Here is a 21,587-nt window from a genome sequence, read left to right as displayed (position 1 = left end):
AGTGCTGAAGATAAAGCTAGTTAAAAGTAATATTAAAAGTCATATAAAAGTGGTAAGAGTCTTTGAAAAAAGCATATTGTGACCATAAAAATATTTTTAAATATGACAGTGCAATACATCTTCATTTCTTTCTAGTAGTTTTTGCAATTAGCAGGTTTTTGGTTTTTGGGGGTTTTTTTTGGTAAAAAAAACCACACAGCGCAAAAAGGCTGCATTCTATTAATGCTTGAATCATAATCCAGGTTTAATTTTCATCATTACAATCTGTTTCCAGGGCCTGGCTTTTCTCAATCAGCAACAGAACTTGAGAAGAACAGAACATTTTTGAAGTTAGCTACTTCATGACCATTATGTCTCATTAATATTATTGCCTAATCACGAAGCCTCAAGAAGAAAGCCATTGATTTCTAAACAATGAAAGTGAAGCTGCTTCATTTTCCTGGTACAACAATTTGATACTGCAATACACCCATATTAGGTTGGATGCCCCTTGTTTACAGAAGTCTAAACATTCTCACAGCACAGTATTTTTAGAACATATATTTTCAAAGTAACAAAAGAAATGTTCACTATGAAGCAAAAAGTGCAGAGTCCTTCCAACACAAATATTTGGGAAGCATACTTTAACTTATTTTGATTTACTTCACATGCCATTTGGGCATTTCTATTGAAGTGTCCTCCCAGAATGTATGAAAAGTGTTTTCATTTCCTCAGAATAGAAAGCTCCTGTCCAAACCTTCTCATTTTCTGGAGAAGTTATATGTTAACAAAACTAACAAACAAAAATGAACAGAAAGCACCATCAACCAGTAAGACATACTGACATGTCAAAATTGCTACATAAATAAAACATGGTATGTTTAGAGCATTGTAAGAAGCCCTAAGCACATGGGTGAGTGCTTACTGGAAGATAAAATAAAACAGGAACTTCACACTTAGCATGGCCACTACATTTTTAAGAAAAAAATTTCCAAAGCATAAGAAGTCCAGTGCATGTAGCACTTACTCTGATTTGTGTACAGACTCCCTCAAATCCACTGACACACCATGGTTTTTGGCAGCAGTCTGAAAAGGGGTTAAAAAACAGATTTTCAAACTGTTCCTCCATTACTTTATCCTAATATCATACATTAAACAAGGAGTACCTCAATGCACAGTAAGGCATGAGGCTTTGGACAGAGTAAGCTTCTCTAACACAACTGTATGCAAGAATTCCCTTGGAGTACTAACTGGAAAGCCCCTGTTGTTTTTTTTTTTTTTCTTTAAATTTATTTATTCTCAAAGCAACTTGACTTTCACTGATGAAGTTCTGTTGGCAGGTTCCTCTGCTACTGGGCTTTAAAGCTATTCCTAAGCAGGGTATTTCCAAGGGGCTAGTGTCATGGAATTACAGCACAATCCAGGTTGGAAGGACTTCTGTAGGTCACTAGTGCATGTTAAAGCTAGTAACTGAAAAACAAAATAAAAGCACGCATGGATACAGAAGGCCTTCTAAATGCCACTGCAACAAAATATCACACAATGAAATCCAACACATGAATTGGAGAGTTCTGGGGCAGCCTAGTGAAAATCATGAAATAAACCCCATGCAGGTAATATATCACAAATACGAATGCATCATTAATAACGCAAAATAAAACTGTACTCCTCGAATATGATTCAGAATTTCAAGAACTGCAAATATTATTTGCATTTTAGCTGTTTATCCCAATTATGTATTACATTAGTCTGTTAGTGTTCTGTGTAAAAAAACCACAAGTCTTAAAATAAAATATAAACACTAGCAAACTAAATTAGTGGTATCTTTCTTCAGAGAGCAGGTTAGATTTGTTTGAGGAAATTTTTATTTCTTAATTAAATCACTTCATTTGATTGTATATCTACGATTGTAAACTACTAAAGAAGCAAGCTTTTTACAATTTTTTGTTTTCATCTTCTCTAATGACTTTTCAACACACTGAACATATCAAGTAACAAAGTATGTTTAGAAGTCTTAAATTAAGGGATTTTTCTCCTTCCCTAGGAGTTTGATTACATTAAATTGGTATGTAGAAAGAAGAGAAATGTAAGCTAGTTTTACCACCAAGGAAGAGGAAGCAGAAACTACCCATTCTATTTGGCAGAAAACATCTGGCCATTCATCAGAGACTCAGTTTCAAACTAACTGAGCTGGTGTTGTGTTTCACACTGGGGGAGGTGAGAAACAGATAACAAAATCGCATTAATAGAAAATTAGCCTTCATTAATTTTATTTGTTTCCAAACAACTTGCTGTAGTTTTTTCCCAAGCTTTAAGGCAAGCATCCATAAAGTTCCCTAAATCAGTTTTCTCTCAGAAGTCTCTCCTCACTGTCTCCTTCTCAAAGCGTTCCCTTGATCCCGTCCAGGTGTGCTTTATGACACTCATCCATGCAGGAGGCTCTGCTGCCCTGATGTCAGTCCTGCACCTTCCCTCCCAACGCAGCCTCCCCACAAACACCAGAGCCCACCAACGCAAACTACACTCACACGTAAAGAGCATTAACTGAGTAAGACTTTCCTTGATCAAGAGATTATCCTAATTACAGACACTTAATCACTAAACCTTTCCTAAAAGAAATTAGCTCAGCCAAAAAATAAAACACATCCTTATCTTAACTCAGTATTCATAAAGGCAGAGCGATAGAGAAAATATCTGACTAGAGATCAAGAGTCACAGCTACATACACATTTCTTGATTAATCTTGCACAACCCATGGAAGCAAGCCTAGGAAACACATTCCCCAGGAACCCACAAAAGTTAGGGAACAAACCCCTACAGAACCGTGCCACAGCTCATTTTCGCTATCAGCCCTTCTCTTTCGAAAGGATTTGGGAAGAGCCGGAGCCCCGGCGCCGTGCCACCGTTTCCCGGCTCTGCGCTGCGGTTTTTTGTCCGGGCGCTTTTCCCGCCGGGCTCCGTGAGGGCTGTCCCGAGCGCAGGGCGCCCCCTGGCGGCGGCGCCGCTCTGCCCGGGGGAGGCCTCGGAGCCGGAGGGGCCGGGAAAAGGCGGGACGGGACGGGACGGGACGGGACGGGACGGGAAGGGACGGGAAGGGAAGGGACGGGACAAGACGGGAGGGGACGGGACAAGGCGGGACGGGACGGGAGGGGACAAGGCGGGAAGGGACGGGACAAGACGGGAGGGGACGGGACAAGGCGGGACGGGACGGGAGGGGACAGGACGGGACGGGACAAGGCGGGACGGGACGGGACGCGCGCCCCTCCTCACTGCCGCCCTGCCCCGCTGCTCTCCCAAGTTCCTCACAACAAATCACACTGCTCACGACACACATAAGTATCTTATTTCCCAGTGGAAAGAAAAAAAAATATGCGGATCCCTCCCTTTAAAAAAAAAAAACCCTCAGAACTCTTTATGGTAGTGATGGAATACAGTAATGAATTATATTCTGGATAAAGCAGTAGAACTTAGTCCCTGAACAGCAATGAAAGGTCTAAGCAAATAATCAAAACCAAACACAGCTCTCTTGCTTTAAGCTTCTAAAACATATAAAACCTCAATGAAAAATGCAAAGCTTTACTTATAAAAAGACACACAGCTTGTCTTTCAATCTGGCAACGTTTAAAATAAAATCATTACATATCATATTTACACATATTTACACAGGAATACATACACAGCAAATTCTCTTGAGGAAGTCTGAAGTGATGGATAGCAAATGTTCCTGGTTATGTAACTCCTCTATAAGGAATATGTATACATTTCAATAGTTTTAAATATTTTATTACATATCTGCAGACAATACCTGCTTACTATTACAAAAGAGTGGAAGACAAGAAACAGGTCCCAGTCAAACTGTAAGCACCTTTGGGCAGGCCCACTTCTGAAAACGTTCAAACTACTAAACTGGGTGAAAAAGCTTCAGTGCCCAGAAGAATAACCATCATGCTAAGTTAACCAAGGTAAATAATCACAAATACAAAGTGAGCCTGCTCTGGCTGTAAGGCTCTGCACAAGCCCATGCCATGGATCCATTCATGCAGCCCCATCGCCCTGCAGCTAAGCTGAGGTAAAGGTGAGTTACTGTGAGTTACTGACAGGAACACGAGTGAACACAGGAGTCCACCCAGCCACAGTAATTCAGCCTCCTGCCCAGATTTAAGCCTTTAGACTGAGTTACCAAACGCCGAGAGAGCAAAAGATTTCCATTGAGCTGATGTTTTAGATGCACAACACCAAGTGGCTGGGTTTTCAGCTGAAAATCATCTTGTGTGGACAATGAAAAAGTGAAAAAGGTTACAGGTGCTTAACCTCCACTGATTTCACCACAACTGGGTCTATGCTTCAGTGGTTCAAGAACTTGAATCTTACATTCAAAAATGGCTTAGGAATAAGGTGGCCTAAGAAAACATCAGCTTCCACATAGGTCAGGGTTTAAGAGTTGTCATAATGCAGTGCAGTCCCTTGCCTAAAGGCAAATCTACCCCAGCCTCAACAGTATTAGAACAATTACAGTGCACAAATGTTTTCTTCAAGTACAGTGTCTTTGGCTTTCATGGCAGCTCCATGTTTCTGAATAGTGCCCTAAGGCAGAGACAGTTGTCAGTCAATTTTTGTACCAGGGCTCCTTTCTCCAGGGAACCTTATGGAAGAAGCCTGGCACCAAGGAGTGTGCATCTTCTTGAAACCAAACATGAATGAAACTTCCAAGTCTCATACAAACTGTTGAAAATATCCTTCAGTAAAAGAAAAGTTAAAAACCGAACAAACAATTGTGTAAAATTCAGTTCTTGAGCAGAAAATCTTCTAAACAAGTTAGTAAAGGATTCCTAGTCAGAAAAAAACCCAACAGTCATCCAACTCTCAGTTTGTTACATGACAAAGCAATGCCAAAGTTCAAAATGTCTAAATGTTCTTCAGGCTGATGAAGAAAAGATTCTAGAAGTGTAATTAGAGTTCAGTTTAGTTTGTTACACTAATGAAGAGCCCAAATCACATACTCAACCCTGCAAGTCCCTTCCCCCACCAGGTTAGATCTACCCTTACAGCTGATGGCAACCAGCATGTTGTAGTGCCAGGCAGTGTAGCTGCATTTGGGACTGCCAGCTCTTTCATTTCACCACAAATCCCATGATACTTGTTATTTTTTCTTAAGTCATACGATTATCTGGGCAGCAGTTTTTCTCGGAGAGAAGATACAGCACCCTCTATGTGAGAAAAATGTCAAAAGGCTCAAAAACCAGAAGGCAAATAAAGAGTGTAAAACACATTCTTTTTACAAGTAGGCTTATGAGTAGCACAACTGGTGAAGCCTGGTTTTCTATGGCTTTTATTCTTTGTGGTTGATTCTCTGAGGTTTCACAAGGTGTAAACCTAGATTAAGGTCTTCCCATGGCTGTGCATTTCTGACAACTTTTCTCCCATACAGATCTCATTTGAAAAGAGTTTTAGAGTCTAAAAAGGAGTTTGAGCTCTTTGTACAGTTTTTCCCAACACTGATACTTCTACCAGGATCCATCCCCTCTTGATAAGGGTAAAAGTGGGGAGATGGAGAGATATTTTCTTTATGCAACTCAAGTTTCTGAAATAATACTGAAAGAAAAAGTTTTTAAAAGCAAAGTAATTAGCAATTAAGTCAGTACAAAATCATAAAATATAAAACCCCCTGAAGCTTAGAATACTGTGAACAAACAAGTATTTAGTATTTTCAGTGATGGGAGCATAACTCTCACGTCCCAAAGCACTTTCTTTTTGAAATTAAAGTTTTCCACATACATGCTGTATTCTTCAGCCTAACTTGGTTCCATGAAAAAGCATCAGCTGCAATTTACAATGAAGTACAGCCTTTGTACAAAGCAAATGAGCATTTGAAAAAAGGTGATGTATCAGCACCTGGTCCAGAAAGTTACCACTGTAACAGTGTTTCTTTCTGCTGGAGAGATTCCTCTGGTAAGAAATCACACTTACACATCACTTTTGAGTAGACACAGAAGAATTAGCAAGATTATTGCTATATTAAAAGACAAAATAGGTGGCATTATGGTAAGACCCTGGAGATTGTCCTTCATCCTCTGGAGTGGATTTTCAAGAAGCCTGTAGGAGACTGAGTTGTGTGGAAGTCCTCTGTCCCTTATGAATGTTACTTGAATTTGAGCAGCAGAAACAGAAATTATCAGGGAGAGTAGGTTAGGAAGTGAGAAACACAGACAGACATCCAAACTGTGTGATCTCCCTAGGGAGGCTAATTAAAGAAACCAATTAAATTCTTAAATAAAAGATACCAATTACAGCAGTTTTAGGGCAAACAGACCACTCCTTTGGAAGAAAGGTGCTGCTCCTTCTCAGCTATACAACAAATCAGCAAAGACTTAGGAAAATTCTAACCAAAATCTTTGCAAGGCTCTCCCATGTCACATGGCAGCTGAACATACAGCATTTACTGCTGAAGAGTTTCAGCACTTCAAAATAAACATAATAAATGAAGTAAAACTGCAAACCCTTACTTTATACTGAACTACAGAAAAGGGTTAAAGTTTTAAATATTGTAATGCTTATTCACCATTCAATTCCATACTAAATTAAGGAAAAAAGTTTGTATATTTAATATAGACACAGACACAGAAACCCCTGCATTTTAATTCTGATTTTAAGTATCTATTAAATTTGATGAAAACAGAAATTTCTTACTGTGATTCTCTTCATATCTAGCTGTCGGAGCTGCATCATATGATGGAGAACAGTGTGTTTGTACCATGTCTCCTGAGCTATTGGATTGCCATCAAGGGTGATATCTGACAAGGATGAGGAATCAGCAAGGCACAGAATATCCTCAAAACTGTAACCAAAAGAGTTTAAAGTTTTAATGTCATGGAAGACGAATAATTTTGAGATGGAAGATTTATTTTCTTAATGACAGAACATAAATATTTAACTGTACTGAAACACTTCCAACCATCAATACTACATATGATAAATACAAGTATTCTGAAATACCAGCACTGCTGGTGGTAAACGTTTTAGTCCCTTCACATACAGGTAAAAAGAGATGCAGAAAAAGGAGAATTATGGGAGTATTTAAATAAAATCCCCTGCCAAAATATGAGACATATAAATTCATATTCAGAAATACAGTAAGTGCATTTACAATCAAAAGCAGCACAAAAAACCTGGAAAGTACAAGAAAGCCAACCACAAATATCACAGAATGACCCTACATGTTTGCATCATCATTAATATTAGAAGCAAAGCAACTACAGAAGCATCACAATCTTCAAAACAGATTACTCCATTACTTTGAGTTCAGTCTACAAACTCTAACCTGCTGGATTCTTAGAACACAGCAGATTTGGTTACTTGCCAAAAAAATAAATGACTTGTGTAAAATGCATTTAGAGATGTATAACCTCTATAGTGTTCCCTGCATTGAAAATGAAATGTGAAAAAAAAATCAGCCCAGATACTTATTATTTTGAACAACAAAGAACTATTTGACTCAATTTTAATAAAAAAAGCTGAACAGTTACAGTGATAAATAAAACTCCCTAATATGTTTGTGAAGTATGTGTGACACTGTACCCATCCTTATGTCCTTTGGCCTCCAAAAGTCAAGTCTGCCTTAAGTCAAACCTTAAGTATGCCCTGAACTTAGGGGTCAGAAACTGTATGCAGCACAGATGCTCATTTCAAAGTCTGCCATTGAATAAAGCTGCAATAGCTATTTTCATGCAATTGGTGCAGCATGCAAGTAACTCCTGCACTGTACACTCAAAAGGGCACAGCAGAAAAGTGACAGCAAAGTGGAAGATATTACTGCTCTTGTGCTTAGTGCATGAAAACAACCTAAAAACCAATGGAAAATGAATTATGGGTAGATTGTGACAAAGACAGTGGAAGTTCTTGGGATATCTGAAGAATTAGTTGTTTCATACAGGCAGTTAAAGCTTGATTACTATTTTCTGCTGCTTTTTATGATCCTGTTTCCTTTCAGAAAACAGCTTATTTGTACATTTTTTGAAGATCAGGCTGACATATTACTTAAAATACATACTCAATATGTCCTAAAGAGAAAAGATAATCTTCCCAAATGACACAGAAGTTAGTAAGGCAAACTCAAACATGTTAGAACAAAAAACCCCAGAGTACGAATTTTCAGTGAGCTAGAACATATGTTGCCTGAAAAATATGAAAATCTTTGGTCTTCAAAATTATTTTTTAGTGCAAGTATATTTAAAAGCATTAAATATATTTATTCCAAGTACTTGCCACTAAACATTTAATCAAACAGTACTACTTTCATTACATATGGTTACAGATTCTTAATAAAAACGATTTCTTCAGGAAATTACAGAAAAGTTGAAAGCTTGCTAGTGTGTTTTCAAGACCTTCCACTCACACATACTGCTGTGCTTTGAAATTCTCATTGCTTCAGCACACCAGAACATTCACTCTGGACCTAAAAACAGATGTGCTTGCTTTATCCTGCTTTTAGCTGCCCTACTAGCAGCTCAATTTCAGAAATAAACAGTAGTGCAAAAAAACAGTTTTCACATCTTTGTATACACATATAAAAAGCCAGAGTTTTAGAAATCCCATGTAGAAAAGTTTATATACTCTACTTGTCACACTGGTATCCCAACCCTAAACTAAGCAAAGCTTTAATGTGCTACATTCCCAAACAGATTGCAGAGTTTACAATCAAGCTTCTGTCAGCTTCCCAGCATGCAGACTGCTGGGACAGAGCTCCGTGGTGACCACTGGACAGGAATCAGGCCACGTCTCAAGGCTCTCTTTCTCCAGCCTCTGTTCACCACAAAGGAGCCTTTAACCTGCTCAGGAAATACAAAGCAGCTCTGGATGGTGCTGTGTCAGACTGCCTCAGTCAATCTTGTCGAGTGGAATGTCTGATTTTCTTTCCAAAAGACCTTCTCCTGCAGGAGACAACCACCTCTCGTTCCTGTTCTTCTTACATAAATTATTTTTGCTAAAATTGACATTTCAGAAACACAGAAATAAAGTAAAAAATTTGGGTTAAATTATCAGAAATCTTCTGATAATAAGAAATTTGAAAATCTTCTCAGAATAGATCAGTTCTCCATCCTCTGTACATGGCTCCAAGTCCTGCATCCAGTCCTCTGCTCTGCCAAAGGAACACAAATCCACTTCTCCTGCCTCACATCAAAATGCAGCAATTACTTAAAAGAGCATGGCACTGTGGAGCTCAACCTGCTCCAGTGATGCACATTCACAGGACACAGGAATATTTAACTTCTGTTCTAGCCTGCTTGTTTAGGGAGACAATTGTTCCTTCACTACGCATTTGCATCCATTTTTAAAAGCATGTTGCACAAAGGGGAAAAGCTCTGGAATAGAGAAGGAAGGCAACATGCTATAGTCTGAAAGAACACCTGAGAGGGAACTGTATGTTCAGAAATACTTAAAGAAGAAAACTTGTGGTTTTCCATGTTTCTAACTACTAAACTACCTATGAACACAGATGTAATTACCACCAACCTTTCATTCCCCTTTACCTGCTTTTGTTCAAGCATTTAACAATGCATTTATAAATTTTCATCTTGCTGAGTAAAAAGGTACTTTCTTGTTTTTATTAGGCTAAGAACATTGCCTCTCTCAGATTTTCAATTCAGCAACTAAATGAAGAACAAGAATTGCATGAGCTTCTATCCAACTTATTCCATATGTCTAGACTAAATGAAAAAGCCAACACAGCACTAACCTGGACAGCAGAGTAACACTGAAAATATGCATTTTGTTTCCAAGACTAAAAAATGGTCTTCCCTGGTTTCACATTATCAAATATGAGCAATAACTTTCTTTCTGAATCTCTGTGGCAAATCTTTCCTGCAACTGTTACTGCAATCTCTTCCCTGTGCCACATGACAAATTAAAAATGGGATTTCTCCCATTTCTTTATAACCAGTTCTATATAGAGATATTGCCTTCAGCCATCAGGTATAAATGCCTTCAGTGTGTAACTGCTATTTCTGGGCTGAAGCCAGAAACAGGACTTCCTTTGTTTCCTATCAGCATCAAGTTCAGTTTTAGCTTACATTATCTTGTCAATATATCCTTTTCTACTAAAAGTTCTGCAGAGAAGCAGCAGGATTCTGAGCCCTTCTCTGAAGTATGAGGTAAAAAGAACATCGTGATTACACCCATGGTAGATCCTCATGCCCAAAAATAGTGACAATATTTAATGGAATTCCTGAGTCTTCTACTGAAAAACTAATTCAACATGTCAGGATGTGTCAATTTAAGACCCAAGGATTTTCACTGACACAAAAACAGAAACAAGAAAATCTTTCCATGAAAGCACTGCCTCAAAAATGCTATTTTTAAAAATGAACATTAATAAAATATTGCAATGAAATTGTAACAAATATATTCAAGTTCTGGACATTGTGTCATTTGTTTTCATTTGCAGGGGTTTTCTTTATGCACCTATGGATAAATTAATTAGAGCATTTGTGCACCAATTTGCTTGTCAAACAAAATTCAGCTGTACAGACAGAGCTGTTTTTAGGAAAAATAATTTTTCAAATTACCCTATGGCCCAGAGTAAATGGGGTGACTCAAAGGCATACAAAAACATTTAAAAGGGTGTAGGAGTGGTCAGAGCACAGCAGTTCACTGGTGATATGGTTGCATACAACTTCCTCAGTCAGTTCAAAGAGTATTAAGCCAAGCACCAGAACACTGATGGTCGAGAATATACTTGTAATATGTAATCATTTCCATATCTACTACATAACTCCAAATAAGGAATTACAGGGAGTTCAGCCTTCAGAACCGCTATGTGGAGTAAAGCTAATTATTTTTAAAAAATCCAAGCTGAATATGATTAAGATAAAATTTTTCATTTGTGTGTTTTAAAATAAAATTTTAAAAAATATTGAAAATAAACAGAGTTAAAGTTATCCATCAGCCTATCTACCCATATGCATATACAACATTTATAGAAGAGCAATAGCTTTTGTTTAACATTAAGATTTTTTAATATCTATGCCAACTGCAAACTCAAACTAAATAATATATTCCCATATATGTTCTAGTTAAGTATTTGCAGCTTACATGAAACTTGAGACTAGATGAAGCAATAGTCCAACTAAAGCCCCCATGAATAAAAGACAAAAATTTTGATATAGTACCAAGAAGCAACCTAGTGATCACAAACTTTGAGAAATCTATCAAAACCTCACAGAAAATTCCAAACATTTTTTCCTTCACTGAACACTGTAAAAATAACATGAATTTGCATAAAACAATATGAGAGAGCAGTCAGAAAAACAACACAAAATACACCAGGTCCATAAAAAGACACGGCAATTTCCCTGACTGCAGTGATGCTCCCTGACAGCAAGGGAGCCAAGCTGCTGCAGTCCCCTCCTTGCTCCTGCTAACCTGAGACTGTTTTTAGAAAGCCAGAAACAAAGGCAAGTTTCAATTCTGGAAATGATTCAAAGGAAGCAAAATGCTGACCCTCTCTGTTCATTATGTCAATTAAAAATATAATATAAGAAGAGTAGCACATTAACTAAAGGAAGAGCACAAGAAAGACTCCTGCAGCTCATCTTGGAATTGTTTTTAAATGTTTAACAGCCAAGAGTATGTTTAAGATGTACTGCATTTGCACTTTAAGAACCTAAGGAACACAGACAAGTCAGTTGGAGCTGTCTGCAAAAAACATAATGCAGGTCGATACAAAACGTTTGAGTAGCTACTACAATAAAAGCCCCCACTAAGTACATTTTACAGAGAAAGCAGATACCACAAGAACAGCATGGCACTTCCACTAATTAGAACATGAAGCATCTTCCCCTAGCCCACATTTAATTATTTGATTCTAAACAAAGAAAGCTGCTGGTGATCAAGGGATTAAAAAAAGGACATACCAAACTGAAGATAATGCAGGCACTTGGCTTTTTTTTTTCAAATACTGGCACGAGTATAAAGGCAGAGTTCAAAAATGCATTAATATGAAACGGAACAGAGGAGAAACATTTCTATTTATAACAAAATGCTCTTAGTCACTTGAAACTATAGAAGCCCAGCTTTGTGAGTTATTTTGCTTCTGCCATCTGGTCTGAAAGGGAACCATGAATATACCTTTCAGACTTTATTAATACATGCACAAGTAAAATACAAGCACATAATAATTTACCAATAGCAAGCAGAATCTGACTCAGCAGTTTGCATAACTCCAGAAATACAGTGATGGAATGTTAAATATAATTTGCACCTTGCATAATGCAGCTTTAACAGACAGCTAGCTTAACAGCAAAACAAGATACTTACAAATCCACTTTTAATTTTGTCCACTATAAACAGTATGATAATAAATTAAAAATATGTTTTTTGGTAGAATACTCATAGTACAACTACATTCAAAGGCAAAGGGTTTCAAGAATTTTTATACTTAAAGTAGAAAATACACAATGGTTTGATTGTGCTTTTCCCTGACATGTAAGGGAAGAAAAAAAGGATCTGTACTCACAGTGTTTGAATTCAAATTTTCCAGTAGGATACTTCAAATTAGTGATAGGAAGCAAACTACTATTCCCCTTACCTAGATATATTGTTGAAGCTGAGGAAGAGACGCTGGAGACAGGGCAAAGTATCCACATCTTTCTAGAAAGAAAAGAGACATAAATTCAGCAGCTGAAAGTGCCTTTTGAGCCTCTTTACTTGGCCTGACAAGATGCTTTCATTTCTAAATGCTGCAACCTTGCTGCAACATTAATTTCTGTTGAATGTGCAGCTCCATCTCTCCCTAATGCAGACTGCAAGGGAGTGTTCCAGTGCAGATCCCACTCTGCAGAACACGCTGCATCACTTGCAAAGCAAATGATGTTAAAGAAAAGGAGGATATGGCTGCTGCTGCTCTCTGAACAGGCTGTTGGGAAGTAAGCCAAGGTGCTGTCTCAGCATTTAAGCTGCAGGATAAACATGCTTTAAGAAAAAAAAAAAAGCTTACTGAAATAAGGTTTTCAAAGTGCAATACAGCAGTGCAATTAGCACTGCCAAACAGCAGTGACTCTCCAGTCAGAGAATGATCTGAAGGACTCTGTCACCTTTACAATCAGTATTTAGAAGAAGGTATGAGCTTACAGAATAAGAAACTCTAAATTTAATATTGCCACTAAATGCCTTTGTGGGAAGTCTCTAAATAGCATATAGCTCAAATATTAGTAAGATGAAACATAGCAAGTAAGATCAAACTTCATTTATGAAATATAAATCTATATCAGACAGCACAGTCTGCAGGGATTCACAAGCCATTCACACCTAACCCCTCAGTTCTAACTCTGCATCTCCTTACCCTAACAATGGTCATACTCCAACTTCAAACCAGAGGACACAAACCTGGGAAAGGAGCATCAGAGTTCAGTGTCTTGATTTTAGCCTACAACTCTTCCTCCTTTCACCAGACTTCTGACATGTCTGCATAGCAGTCCAGAACAATTCATTCCAAACAGGTAAACAAAGGCAGCTCAAACCAACCCTGTAGCTCCTATTAATGAAGCACTAAATCTAAGCTAACAAAGCTGCTGAGAGTCACTGCTGGATATGATGAGCAGGGCTGATGTGATCAAGTCTGCAGTTGAAAAGCTCCTGGTTCAGAGCTGTCCTGAGTCCTCCCAGATGGGACCATGGAAAGACTGAGTTCACAACAGAGGTACATCTGGGTATCCTCTCTGTCCCTAAGGCTGCTTGGTGTTGATGCCTAAAAGGGTGGGCAGGTGATACAGGTGGATACACACGTGAAGACAGGCATTACAGGGCTCTGCACAGTAATGCTTAAGCACCAGTGATTTCAACTGATAACTGGGGAACACAAAGTAATTACCTCTCAAGACACATTTCGAAGCATAATGTGTTGATGTCTTGCAAAACATGTAGCAAGTCCCAGGTGTGGCAGGAAACACTAGCCAGGATTGTTTAAAAAAAAAAAAAAAACAAAATCTCCAGCTACTTCAATTTTGATACAAAGTCCTATAGTGAGGTGGACAGAGGGCAGGAGTTCTTTCCTGAAAAAATAGTGAGCATCTTGACCAGTCCTCCTTCAAGTCTAAGATCAAGCTGCAGATGACAAAACCCAAAATGCTAAATTTTTAATACCTCAAAGCAATCAAGAAGGTCAGTCTTTTAAAGAAAAATATAGATAATCTTCCTAACAGAGGCCCTAACTCACAACTGGATGGAAAATAAGTAGATATTTCATAACTCATGGTATGTATAGATCTGTGCTTTTGATGGCATACAAGACTCTTTGTAATCATTTATTCTGTTTGCTATTCTCCTGAAGTCAGATTCTCTGAACACACTTCAATCCTCTAAGATGCTTCTGCCATAAACCAAGCCTCAGGACTGCCTCTGTAAATCCTACAGCTTTGAATCAACTACAGTTCATTCCTACAAAAATAACTATTTATGATTCAAGGATTTTCAGTCTGTAGTGAAAAGCTGAAAGACAAAAAACAGTCCCTAAACTGGTAGTCCAAGGCCAATGGATTGTAAAGGATGACTGCAGATTTAATTCCTCAAACCAACTACAACCCAGCTGGAAAACTTCAGTTATTCAATACAGTAAACTGCAGTGGGCAGAGAGTTCACTGTGGAACTGACAAATGAGACCACCATCTTTCCTACACAAAAAATAATACACTTAGGGCAGGTCAAAAAGAGGTATGTGGAAAATAAGGAAGATTCACCAAAAAAAAATGCAAAGTTATTTAAATCAGATTAATTTTAAAAATTACTTAAGATCAGCAATTTATTTTTAAATTTGAGTTTAGATTCTTTCGTTTGAAGGAATAATCATGTTTAAAAAGCTTGATTCATAATGACCCTGATTCATAATTGTCACAGTAACTGGGTAACTGAAGCACAGTAACCAAATTCTTTTTATGAACCTAGGAGTGAATATTTTGCAGCTAAGTGCTACATTATAACACTACCAAGATTCAAATATCTCCTCCACCTGCACAGCCAACCACATGAACTTAAATTTCATCTTAAAGAAATATGGCTCCCCTCCCTCAGCTACTCAGGTGCTCCAGAAATAAACTATCTTGGATATTCTTTCCATACAATGATATATTTCTTTCTATATTTCTGCATTTTTACTAATTTCCTATTGCAGCAGTATCTGAATTTCCATACAAAAGGAATGTAGCTTTCATTTCAAAAAAATAAAACAAATACAAGTAAAGAAACACATGCACATGATTGCACACACAGAAAAAGACAAGACTTATCATGAACATAAGAAAAAACATATTACTTTAGGAACCATATTTACTTAGAGTTTTAGACAGTATAATGTGTCCAAAACTTAAAACACAGTGTTAGTTCCATACTTGCTAAAATTACCATTCAATGAGAAACAAAACAATCCACACTCACAAAACTGTGTTTCATTAGAATTTAATCAGAGTAAAAACCCAAAATTATACCAACAACAAGAAGAGTTAAAAAAACCCCACAGGCCAACAAGCAAAAATAAGTATTTCCCTGAAGAGAATATCATCTTCTGAAACACTGTCTCTGCCAGGAAACACTAAAACATTGAGATACAGCACAGATCCCAAGTCTGAAAGTCACTAATTCAAATTTCTCACTGACTCTCCATTTGTGACAGCAGAAAGTACAAGCTGCACCTGAGAGGACTGAAAAGGCAGAAGCTACAAGTGAAGAGAATTCTGGGTAGCATCACTGACACAGGGGAAGGTACAGTGACAGAACCAGCAATGAGCAGAAATTTCTTATTTTTGAGATGTAAGAACAATTCCTATTTGGCAAATAGCAGAAACTGAAGAAAAGAAAGGCTCAGCAAACAGGGGACCAGGAACTAAAAGAATTATGCGGGCCAGAAAAAGGTAGCTAAGTAAACTGTTTTATTTTAAAAAGCTCTTGTTTGAATAATCCACTTGCCATTCCTGAACTACGATTCAAATTGTAAAGTGAAAACCTTAATTTTTAGAATATGAAGACTTAAAATACTGGGTTAAAGCTTCAATTAGAAAACTGTGCCCTTACAAACAATACCTGTTTTCTCTGCGTTTAGCCCAGCAAGATTCTTAAGTTAAAATTAAGGATGGTCTTATGGCTTGGCTAACCTTCAGAAATCAAGATGATTTGTTTCTAGAACATGAACTTGTATGGAAGAGTATCTAAATTTGCAGGTTAGAAGCACAAAGCTTTTACAAAATCTCTTCCCCCCCTCTCCAAGGAACTTCATGAGCTTTCAAGATTTGAAACACTACAAGTCATCATAGAATTACAGCACAGTTGGGGCTGGGAGATGACCTTTTAAGGTCATCTAAGTCCAGTCTCCCCAATCACATTTAAAGAAAATAACACCAAAAGTGAATGTGTTTGTTTCACCTTTATGTTGTAGCATTAAGTATTGCAGCAGAACATCGTAAGCAACACAATATGAGGAAACACAAGATGTCAAAAATCTGAAACACATATGGCTTAAACAAGTTACAGTTACTATGCATTTTGTCAAAAACAAAGAAAAGGAAAGGAAAAAGGAAAAAGAGGACAAGAGTTTTGCTCCTTACTATAGCAGAGACTTGATTATGACGGAGGTTGAGCTCTGTGAGTGAATCCAGTCCATTCAGGTTTTCTACAACAGTTAGGAGGTTTCTGGCAAGGTTTAACACTCTCAGTTCACTTAAATGACTGATGTTTTCTATTTTAGCAATCTGTCAGAGATACAATAAACATGCACACTTTGTTTTATATGGATATAATATATATATATTATACAAGTTTTCTTGTTTTTACAAGTTTTAAAGTTTTCTTGTTTTTTTACACAAGTTTTCTGGAAGTATACATGAACTATCAGCTTCATACAATAGTCTGCCTGTGTTTCTCTAAACCATGACTCAGAGATCCAGAACAAGTATCCACATTTTTCATCATCCTGCAGTAAAACTCAGTCAACATTTCTTTTTATCCCATTAGAAATCAGGTTACTTCAGCTGTGCTGCTCTGTAGCAGCAACCTCAAAGACATAAAACCAAGACAACACTGATGGTATCATGGTATGCCAAAATGGAGAAATTTTATGCATGGATGAGGCTTAATTTGTCTGCAAAGATAATTATCCTCCTGGGATTAGAAAGGAGAGGAATCTAACAAAGACTGAACTACAGTAAACAGGCAGCTGGCAGATCCTTGTTTTTATACTTAATATCCTATTTTAAATACTCGGGTGATAATGGCAAAGCAAAAGGGAAAAGGCATAAAAACAGCAATAATAGCTACTGATCCTTAATTTCAGTTTTTATTTCTAGAAATATCATTGTATTTTACAGAGACATTGTTTATTGCTCTGATAATTCAGTATGGGTTAGTTTCCAGCTGTTAATATTTCGCAGTGATCCACACAAGGCTCTCTATCCAGATAATTATTTCTCATGGCAGTGTGGGATCTGTCCTCCAGCTCCTATGCAGAATTCATGCCTGACTTGCACACAGGGAGAAGAAGGACAGCCACTGCACAAGGGACATGCCTATGGTACTCTCAGTGAAACCCATGCTGGGTGGCAGAAAGAAGACAGCAGGGTTTCCTGTGGAAAACACTTCAGCAGCCACAAGGTTCTGGCAGTGCTAAGAGCTACCAACAGGTATCACTCCCTGTCAGCCAGAATTAGCATTTCTGCACCACCGTAAGCCCCTCTGGCACCCAGTGCCCAGGCACACCATTCCTCATCCAAGAGGCCAACAGTGCCAAGGTGCAGACCAGTGAAAGTGCCTGGTGTCACAGACATGGAAGCCCCTGCTGCTTTACATCAGTGTAAGTGTGGCCATGCCAGTTTGCAGAAGTGTCTAGCAGCTCCTGGAACAGAAGAGGTAAGGTAGATATTATTTAACAGTCTGAGAACACCCAATTTGGTTGGCAATTTCCATGTATCCATACACATATATGTGTACATGTAAGTCTGTGGCTGGAATATGCTGCTATTAGAAATACTTCAGCAATTTCTCAATTAAAAAGCATACAAAAGTAGATAGCAAGACCAACATTAAATAACACCTTAACCTTTTGATTTGAGGTGCTTAAATTTTTGATTCAACTGCTAATTAAACTATCCATTTATGTGTATTTTATACAAAAATATTACAGCAAGAAAACCAGAAAATACCACTGTGTAAAAGCATATTTATACTGAGAGACTTCTAAAAGCAATGCCAAGAGCAGACAGTTGGCATGAAGAGCACAGACCTCTGTTGATGCCTGCCCAGCTAGAATTAAAGTCTAGAATGCCACAGCCCAGAATATTAATCCTGGCATTTCACTGCTATTGCAAAGATTTCATGATTTCATCAGCAACATGTAGAGATACTCTTTACCACTTTGCTAAGCTTTAAGATTAGCTCTACTGAATTCAATTTTGCATACACACATGAAGGTACACAAGCTTTTCATATGGACTGTAAGGTAAGAAATAATAAAAGCTATTATCACTTTTTTTTGGATGTTTCAAATAATACTTATAAAATACCAAAAAGAAATTAGTACACAAGTCAAAGTCTACTTGCAAACAGTGAACAAAACCACTGTTTATTTTCTCATTTGCTTGCATCTTTGAATACCTCACTATGAAATAGAACTCAGAAAAAGGTTGTTATGCACCAAATAATCACCCATCAGTAATTAAATTGCACAAATGAAAGTTCCATCTTTAAAAATAATCTGTGATGAATTAAAAGAAGTTCATGTATGAGAAAAATACCAGGTTGTATAATTTTACTTAAGTCTTGAACTGCTGGAAAGAAAAATTATTCACAGAATTAAACAGAACACAGGAAATTACTCCAATGCCATTTCATATTTAAAACACTCTATCATAAAATTCATGTCTGGAGTCCCTGAATTATCCAATTCTATGTGTCTCTACTACTGTGTTAACAGTTAATCTAGTGTCCTTCCAATACCTTGTCTATAACTTGTACACAGGAGTTAATTGCTCACCATTCACCTGGGATCACTGGTAACATATAAGAGATACTGCACATAATTAACAATGCTCAATGATTACTGTCCTTTTGCTGAACACCACTGAGATATGTCTGGCTCTAGTTCTCTGATCTGTTGCTTAAATTGCTACATTCTTGAACATGAGAAACTGTATTTTGAAGTTCTCAAAGCCAATTATGTTGCTGAAGTCTGCTCTTCAGAAATCGACAATGCAGAAGAAATACTTTAAAGATAGACTAGAAGGCTGCCAGAAATAAAAATCCCACAAATTTAAACAGTTAAAGGAGCTCCCTTATACAGTGTTATATAAGCAAACAACAAGAAAACCCAGCCTTCAAGACAAGGCATTAATCCACTAAGATGTATCCCAAACACAGCCCTTCTTCCCTTCATTTTTTCATTAAGCATTCAAAAATAACTAATACTGTGGATGGCAGGATTGGAGTTTTAAATTTTGAATTCCTCAAACACGGGGAAAAAAAAACTTAAACAGGAAAACTTGTTTATGTTTGAGCTGGAAAGGAAGAGAAAGGTGATTTATTTATGGAAGATAAGTTCATGGTCTTTATTTGGTCTTTACAGGAGAAATATACTAAACCTACCAAAAAAGGAAATAATTAACTCCATTTCCAAACATTTGTGTCTTTCACATCTACATTTATGACAAAAACGTTTTGAAAACTGAAATAGCTTACTGAACTTCAAGATTTAATGTTAGTTCCTGACATAGGGTAATTTGTTACATTCTCTGGATCAAAGTAAGCCTACCATTATGAAGGTGATCCAGCAACAACCAGCCCAAAACTCCAAGCAAAAGTGCAGTTAATGTAAAGAAAGTTATATTGCTACTTGGAGACAAAAAAAGGTCAAATCTATATCACAATCACTTGTGCAAGATGTGATTGTTTTCATTAGTGCTTTCTTCATTTGTGCTGGGAAAGTGTGCTGATTGCCACAGCTGCATCATTAGTCTGCAAGTATTTTTATCAAAAGCATTACCCCCCCATCACATTTCCAGCAGCAATACAAAAAGGACTGTGTTGTTCAAACAAACACTTGTGAATGAATGTTTGGAGATGGCCAAGACCCCAAGGGCAATGCCATCACCTGGTCCTAGGCTGCCTCTGCCACTGCACAATGTGAGCATTGTTCAACTAATGGAATTCAAAGCAGCCATAAATTTATTTCATCACTTACAACAGTTAAGTCCCTGCAGTGCTAACTTCTTTTTCTTCTCTTTCACATGTAAGTAGGGAATCTGGTTTTGTCAGACCACCAACAGTAGAAACAGTAATCAATCATAACTACAAATTTTATAGCAGTTCTAAGACTGTAACTATACCACAAGTTTAACTACACCACAAGTGCTTGTGGTAGGTTACTGTTGTGCAGGTGAGTGCCATTATACTCAGCTAACACAGCATTTTAATCACTATAACCTTCCTGAAGTACAACACTGAAAGTGAAAGACATTGGTAAAAAGATTCAAAAATAAACATGACACCTTTTAACTTACTCATTTCTGTGACCTCAAGAGCTGCAAAACTTGCCACCAGGTCCCTTTCATGAAACAATGTACCTTTTGGTAAAAGACACAGCAAATACATGATGTCTACACAACAAATATAAGCAATCAAGTTACTGTACTGTACCTGATTTCCATGAAGATCTAAAACATCAAGGTTTTTTAGGTTCTCCAGATTTGAGATCTTCTTTATTCTGCAAGATTTCAATTAGGACAATTATTTTTAATATTAGATTAAAAGTATCTTTCATTTTCCACCCAATACAAAATCAAGTCTTTTACGTGACTAACAAGAGTAACAGAAAAATAACAAAATTTTGAACCCTGAAAAAAAGAATTCATAGATGAGTATGACTTTAAGACTATTACCTTTTCTGACTGTCAATAATTCAATAGCTGCACAATTTATGTGGCTCTTCTAGAAAGAAGAAAAGGATGGAATACTTGCTCCACGAGAAACCAAAGTCAGCAACTTCATTGCCTTAAAATTTCTCTGTCCTGTCATATTTTGTCAGATTCCAAACCTAGGCTATTATACAGCCAACAGCATCATCTACTGGCTGATGACATTAAGCACATATATTAAACATTTGCTCCAAGAGTAATCAAAGATCACACACAGAGCTAGCCAATAACAAGGTGGTAACAACTCTGTGTGATGTGTAACCACTCACTCATGAGCAGACCCAGTCCTGACTACCTCAACACCACACTTTTAAGGTAAACTGCACTCAGGGTGGTTATGATAAGGAAAATAATTCCTCAAAGCACTTTAAAATAGTAGTGCCCACACCCCAGCATTTTACTATAAACAATATTGATTTCTACAGGTGAGATTTTTTAGTTCTAGTAACATACTGGACTATTGAAACTTGTCAGTTTTGAATAGAGGCTAAATTAGGAGGCATATTCTTTATAATCTGCACATAACTGAGAACTGGTCACCAGTTCTCACTTTACTGAATATAAGAAAATGAGGAAAATTTTAAAAGTCAGAGCACAACCTTTAGATGTGTGAGCAATTCCACAGATACATGTATTAAATTATTAAAATTAAAGGCCACAAGACTA

General features: G+C 37.4%; 1 protein-coding gene across 1 annotated transcript in view; it reads right to left on the bottom strand.

Moving 5' to 3' along the window:
* LRRC49 (leucine rich repeat containing 49) overlaps positions 1-21,587 on the bottom strand; it is a 40,674-nt gene that overhangs the window by 14,405 nt on the left and 4,682 nt on the right. The window contains exons 6-9 of the mRNA XM_062501285.1: positions 20,644-20,710; positions 16,566-16,709; positions 12,563-12,624; positions 6,667-6,814 (exon numbers count right to left, since the gene is read on the bottom strand). Coding sequence (XP_062357269.1) covers positions 6,667-6,814; positions 12,563-12,624; positions 16,566-16,709; positions 20,644-20,710 — 421 coding nt within the window. The remainder of the gene's footprint in view (positions 1-6,666; positions 6,815-12,562; positions 12,625-16,565; positions 16,710-20,643; positions 20,711-21,587) is intronic.

This window comes from Cinclus cinclus, chromosome 13, assembly GCF_963662255.1.
Source record: "Cinclus cinclus chromosome 13, bCinCin1.1, whole genome shotgun sequence".
Classification (NCBI taxonomy): domain Eukaryota; kingdom Metazoa; phylum Chordata; class Aves; order Passeriformes; family Cinclidae; genus Cinclus; species Cinclus cinclus.
Note: the sequence above shows the minus strand (reverse complement) of the source record. Positions and strands in the feature narration are given on the sequence as shown.